At 41.5% G+C, this 7,086-nt stretch overlaps 1 protein-coding gene across 1 annotated transcript; it reads left to right on the forward strand.

Annotated features, from left to right (window-relative positions):
* Positions 1-245: 245 nt before the first annotated feature.
* On the forward strand, positions 246-4,013 carry LOC139414045 (homeobox protein GBX-2-like). The gene is made up of 2 exons (XM_071161922.1): positions 246-1,251; positions 2,617-4,013. The coding sequence occupies exons 1-2, from the start codon at positions 738-740 to the stop codon at positions 3,126-3,128; spliced, it is 1,026 nt and encodes a 341-aa protein (XP_071018023.1). The 5' UTR covers positions 246-737; the 3' UTR covers positions 3,129-4,013.
* The last annotated feature ends 3,073 nt before the right edge of the window (positions 4,014-7,086 follow it).

A 7,086-nucleotide genomic window follows, 5' to 3' on the forward strand; every position in this document is an offset into this window, starting at 1 on the left:
ATGTGTATAGCCTACGCTTTACAAATCCACATAATTGGCATTTATTTCCTAGACCCAGACCGAAGCCAGCCCTCACAGGTCTATGTGACGAATGACAGCTAGGCTAGCCCAACAGTTTAACAGCGACCAATGAAATGCGAGAGTGCGATGAGAGGGTGGTCCTTGCGAGTGGAAGAGCCGATCAAACAGAGGGAGCGTAATTTAAACTCCTTGCTTAACATCTGGATGTTGTAGAACGGAGTAGCATCACTCTGCTCTCTAGAGCGAGTTAGACAGACGTGCGGAAACCGAGTATCATCGAATATAAGATTGTTGTTGTCAAATGGTCAGAACGTTAGTTTACAATCCGAGGATATTGATTGGCACTTGGAATGGGCTTTGGCTCCCGCTATCGGAGCGCAAGGTAAACCAAAAGGGGCCACATGAGTTCTGCTATATTCGGAAACCACCACGGCTCCAAGTTGACTGCTAATTTTGTTGATCTGGACACATCTCCACTCTCCAGTATCGTGTGTCGACCATCTGCAATGTTGATGGAATGGTTTCATTTAATCGCGAGAAACGAACAAATAATAACGGGATTACCAAAACGTCGACATTTCTAAGGTCGGTTGTCTGTCGAATAACAACGTTGTGAAGTTGGTTACTTCCGAACCCAAGGAAGACTGCAGGTGTCATCGCTCCCTTCCATTTCTCCAGTAACATTTCCTTGATTGACATTCCTTCCATCAGATCATATGAGTGCAGCGTTCAGCCCTTCGTTTATGATGATGCAGCGCCCACTGGGAAGCACCACTGCCTTCAGTATCGACTCTCTGATCGGCGGTCCCCCTCAGCCCAGCCCGGGACACTTCGTCTACACCGGTTACCCCATGTTCATGCCGTACCGGTCAGTGGTGCTCCCACCGCACCCTCCGCCGCCCCCTGCCCTATCCCAGTCCGCCCTGCAGCAGGGGCTCTCGGCTACCCATCCGCACCACCAGATCCCCAGCCTCCAGAACTCTTTCTGCTCTAGCCTGGCTCAGGGCATGGCGCTCACCTCCACCCTGATGGCCAGCCTGCCTGGAGGGTTCTCGGCTTCACAGCAGCACCAGGAGGCGGCGAGGAAGTTCGGCTCGCAGTCTCTCCACGCCGCCTTCAATAAATCTCAGGACATTCGTTTGGATGGGGATGACGGAAAGACATTTCTAGGAAAGGAGTCCGAGACGCTCCCCTCCTACCACGACTCAGAGCCATTGCAGTCATCCACAGGTACAGTAAACTCTGTTTTGTCTGGACTCTGCTGGACAGGGTTGTTTACTTGACCTGACGTAAGGTTCTATTGAGGAAAAGTTTGACTGCGTTTGGGATTTGTGGCTGTCTTGTGCTTGGACGCACTAACTGTAAGACACTCTGAACAAGAGCGTCTGCTAAATGACTAAAATGTAACCTAATGTTCTTGGATAAATAAGATATTATTTGTAAGTTGTAAAAGAGAAGTTCAAAGCGAATACTCGTATTTATTAGGCCTATTATATAAATAAATAAATAATAGTGCACATTTGCGAGGTACCTTATAAGAAGTAACTCGATCTCTAAACTTTATCTCATTAATTATGCTATTAGGCCTATTAGCTAACGGACCAATATTATCAATAGACCTACGTCATCAATGTACAAAAAAAGGACCCAAGTGCCATTTGAGGATAACTTATAAGTTCTACTCCCTCAGTGTTGGCGTAGGCTATATCCTGTGAATTTCACATCAAATGACAACGATTAAAGTATAGTGATAGAAAGTGGCAGTTGCCGCTGAGTGAAAAATGTCTTCTTTTTTTTAAAACAAATTCTTTACATGGACGCTTACATATTTTGTCGTGAGAAGCTTGACATGATATCCGCATATCAAATACGTTTATTTCAGGCTTTTCAATGAATAGTGCCTGGGGGCAAACTAAATGACTAAATTAGCCTATTTTAATTGAAGGATGGGAAAGCGCCTGCAGTATTTGAATGTCTATAAAACTGTGATCAGAATTCAAAGCCGACCGAGTCATTTATATGAGGGTCTATATGTATTATGAAATACATGCAAGAAACACTTTAACTCCGGAAGTGCGTTTAAGATATTGTATAATATAAATCAATTGATTTTGTCTCTAAAATGAATGGAATTATAGTAAGCGCGAGGCCTATTTCATACATGATATGTGTCATGATACAGCCGATGGGCCTAAATCGATAAATATTTACTTAAATATATGTTTAATAAAATAACTTTCACTTCACTTAAATACGTCCAGAGACATAATATAATTTGTTCCTAATTTACTTCATAATATAATAAGCTATTGTTTTCCTGTAACACAATATGTAAAGTCTACTCGTGGGTTTTTACTCATGAAACGAAATGTTGATACAATACACACAACGTTAGTGATTAATCAAATGTAGAAGAAAAGTTGCTTGTTTTTTTAAAGCAAAATATTTATTTAAAAGTATAATTGCGGTTATCCATTATATAAACTCATAAACTGTTGCATATCAGTCCATTATAGGTTACACATTGTCATTTACTTTTCTATTTTGAGGTCAATATATCCTAAACTAACCTGTTCTATTTCCTTACCCACACAGCCAGAACCCACGGCAAAGAAGACCCGAAAGAGGACGAATGCAATAGAAGAGATGAGAGCTTCTCAATGGACAGCGATTTAGACTACAGCTCCGACGACAACATGACGGGTAACTCGATGTGTCAGAAAGATGATGGGGAGGGTAACGTGGATGAGGGCGTCCACGGGTCCAACGGCACTGGCAGCACCACGTCTACCGGTAAGAACCGGCGGCGGAGAACGGCGTTCACGAGCGAGCAGCTCTTGGAACTGGAGAAGGAGTTCCATTGTAAGAAATACCTGTCTTTAACGGAACGCTCTCAGATTGCGCATGCCTTGAAACTCAGCGAAGTTCAAGTCAAGATCTGGTTCCAGAACCGGAGGGCCAAGTGGAAGCGCGTAAAGGCTGGTAACGTCAATTCCAAAACCGGCGAGCCCTCTAGGAACCCTAAAATCGTGGTGCCTATCCCCGTGCACGTCAGCCGGTTTGCAATAAGGAGTCAGCACCAACAGTTAGAGCAAGCCAGACCATAACATGTATTTATGTTAAACCGATGGACGAAATACAGATTAAGTTAATAACACTGTTTAAAAACAGAAAAACAGCACACACGTTATTTTGGAATTGGACTATTGATAATCACAAACCAAGTTTATCCTTTGGTGAGTCTTTGTAAATCTTTGTAAGACAGAGGAGAGCAAATGAATTGATGGTACATTGCTTTTCCTCTGCATTACTGCTGAATCGATCCACTGATGGTAAACTGATTAAATACCAAGACAAAAAAACTCAAAATGGTGACATGTATCACCTTGGTTACGAGTGTAAATACCGAGATGGGCCATAACTATAACCGCCATGGGACCAAATTGAGGACATTACAACAAGACAACAATACATCCAATTGTACATTTCCGAGATGTTGATTAAAAAGATAACCTACTTTTACGTCTGTTAGATTTTCTTTGAGGTTTGTGCTGCCGATTCTGAAGGACCTTGCTTGTATTATTGTTGTTTTTGCAGCAGGCGCAAATCAGATCAGAATGAACAGCTTTGTCCCAAAAGGAGCACTTTTATAATTTCTAATTATATCACCCCCCCCCCCCCCCCCCCCAAACCAGTACACATATTGTACACATAGCCTACAAATATGCTCAGACATCTCAACCACCAATCATCTCCTCCAAAAAGCAAAGAGTAGCCCTGTAAAACCATCCTACTTCTGTTCTCAGTTTGACTTTGTTTCCATTGTTTCATTCCATGGTTGCTTGAATGATTTTTCTTCATTGTGACTTTTTCAACAGTCAAGGAGCACGCTGCTAATTTATTTAATATTGTGCAAAAAGTAACTCACATTCCATGACTTATTGAGTAAATAATAAAGTGTGCATTAAAGATGAACCATTAGCAATTGTCAACAATTTGTCAGTTTGTTTATTGTCATTCCATTTTTGTGCAATTCTATTTGAATTTGAAATCTTTAGCGAAATTACGCATGCGCGGGTTTACAGGTGCTTTCTTGAGTGCTGGGCTTCGAGTTGATCATGACATTTGAATTCCTTGGTTGATTATTATTTTCACCAATATATCAAATGTTCATTTGGGATTATTCAATTTGTTGTCTGCAAGTGACAAATATTATTTTCACAATCCACTAAGGAAGATAAATGCGTATGTATTTTATCCTTGAATTAAGGGTGATTAACGACACGATTTCGTTTAGATTTCATTTACAACACAATTTATACTATTATTATTAAGACTATTACTTGTAATAACCATGTCATTATACTATTATAATTAATGACTTTAAGAATTATATAATTTTTCCTGCACCAACTGTGAGTTGTGCAGATATTCCTGAGGCAGGAGCAACTGTGAGGTTTACAGGTAAATGCAGAGGCAGGAGCAACTGTGAGGTTCACAGGTAATGCAGAGGCAGGAGCAACTGTGAGGTTCACAGGTAATGCAGAGGCAGGACCAACTGTTTATCTCTCCGACAGTAGAGCCATGCAGTCAGCCAGGGAGGTGACAGTTTTACAGCTCTGCCCCTCTGCTCCAGCCACCCTCTGGAATTAAGGCCAACCTCGTCGCGAATGTTGGAGCAAATCAACCTGATGCATGCCAACAACAAATATGTAAGAAGATCTCGCTCGGCGACGCAATCTCGTGTTATGACAGGGGGTGGGTCCTATCAGCCAGGGTGAATGAAACTCCAAGGTTCCTCCAAGGCTGTGAGGAACACCAATTCCCATCCGAGTGAAACGTCACGAGCACGGTTGTTTAAGAAGGTCGCGGCCTGGTGTCAGCCTTGATTTTCGGCCTCACCTTGCCCCGGGCCCAGAGCGCCTCATTTACCAGGACAAAGAGGTGACGTGTAAGCCTCCCAGCGCACCAATTGCTTTGCCATTGAATATTTACATCTATTGAGGTGGACAATTTCATAAATGTATTTTGATAAGATTGGCGACTAAAATACAACGCAGGCCTACTTGCAGGACTTTTCCCTTGTGATCTCTAAGGACATCTTGTTGGTCTCTGTCATGTTCCGCACATGAATAGCCTGCGTTAAGCTCCATCTGTCAGCGCTACCACAGTAGGTCTATAGCCTACCCTAAACATATTAAACCGTTTCAAATGTCACTAGGCTAAATTATAAAATAATCCATTCTGATAATGTATTTATCGGTGTTATATAAACGAATTTAAAACAATATTGGTTATTATAATTATAAAGCCTTTCTTGAAATAGGTTGGATATTAAATAGACTAGGCTACACATTTTAGGACAAATATATTATTTAAATAAACAACTTTTTTTTTTACAATGTTCTAAAAAGCTATTTAGTCAACAACAAAAAAATTTAACAAACACATTTGGAGTTAAATAATATTGTCTACTAGACCTACTGTATATAAATGATACAAGTAAAACCCTCTATTCCAATGAGTATTGATTAAGCCCACAAGTGTCCTCAAATAAGACAACCATAATTCTTTCACAGCTAAAGCATCCTCCAAGATGTTGTTGCAGTAGTTTAACGATCGTTCTGTCGTGTAGCCCCTCTCCGTCTCTCTGGTAGCATTTAGACAGCGCGCTATTCCCCCCCCCGGCAACAACAACGCTATTATCGTCACGCGCATCATTTAACCCAGGCAAGCGTCGCACGTCACGCACCTGAACAATATTTTGATGTCAGTCATCGTTTGTAATTCGCACGCCATGATAACGCACAAATAACGCTGTTATATCTTCAAAATAAACTAGAGGAAATCGGCTATGGATCCTGACATAAAAACATGCAATTTATGGAATTAATCTTGTATTATGAGGCCTACCGCCTATCCAAATCCTAACGTTTACAGTCGCCTCTATTCAACCCACGTAAAATGTATTTTCCCTACTGATTCATCGTTGGAAATTCCCCAAGCACATTTTTTGATTATTAAACTGAAATCCCAAATCGTCATAGTAGCAGAAAGAGTGAATTACTGTGAAACTCAGATTTATTGCGGCAGCTCGCGCTCTGGCTGAGCATCACTGACAGGCCTGGCTACAAGATGAGCTCTCATGACCCGCTCTAGAGGAGTGTGTGTGTATGTTGTCTTCTATTCCACACAAACTCGTGCACACCCCGACAGAGATCCACTCAGGCATTTGATTACTGGATACAAAATATGTCCATTACACAATTACTCAAATACAGATTTGCTAGATTAGATTGTATTGAAAGAACACACACTGAGCAATTTGTGTAGCCTACTTGAGGAGGATGTTTGACAGAGAAAGCGATATGAGTATCGAGGTGAGAGGGAGAGATCTGACAATTGCCCCGCTAACTCTAATGAATTTTTTTGCAAATTGTAATCAAGCCGGGCCGTCGCGGTTGGCTGATAAATGAGGCCCAGGGGGATTGGTTGGGACCTCCGCTTTTCACTCTAGCATGTCCCCCCTGCACTAAATTAACAGCAACTTGTCGAAGCTTCAAATTAACCCCCAATGATTAATTCTGATGGAAAGCGAGCCATGAGACTCGCGTGACCTAATAGGCTCTGGCTTGAGAATGCTGTTACTGGAAATGAATACTCTATAAACCCCACATACACCAAGCTACACACTCATCTCTCTCTCTCTCTCTCTCTCTCTCTCTCAGTATATCTCTCTCTCCCCCAATTCAATTTAAGGGCTTTATTGGTATGGGAAACTTAGGTTTACATTGCCAAAGCAAGTGAAATAGATAATAAACAAAAGTGAAATAAACAAAAAATTAAGTTAACAGTAAACATTACACTCTCTCTCTCAGTATCTCTCCCTCCTTCCGTCACGTTCTGACCTTTATTTCCTGTTTTGTCTTTATTTAGTATGGTCAGGGCGTGATTTGGGGTGGGCAGTCTGTTTGTTTTTCTATGTTGGTTTTTGTGTTCAGCCTAGTATGGTTCTCAATCAGAGGCAGGTGTCATTAGTTGTCTCTGATTGAGAATCATACTTAG

This window comes from Oncorhynchus clarkii, chromosome 7 (assembly GCF_045791955.1).
Source record: "Oncorhynchus clarkii lewisi isolate Uvic-CL-2024 chromosome 7, UVic_Ocla_1.0, whole genome shotgun sequence".
Classification (NCBI taxonomy): domain Eukaryota; kingdom Metazoa; phylum Chordata; class Actinopteri; order Salmoniformes; family Salmonidae; genus Oncorhynchus; species Oncorhynchus clarkii.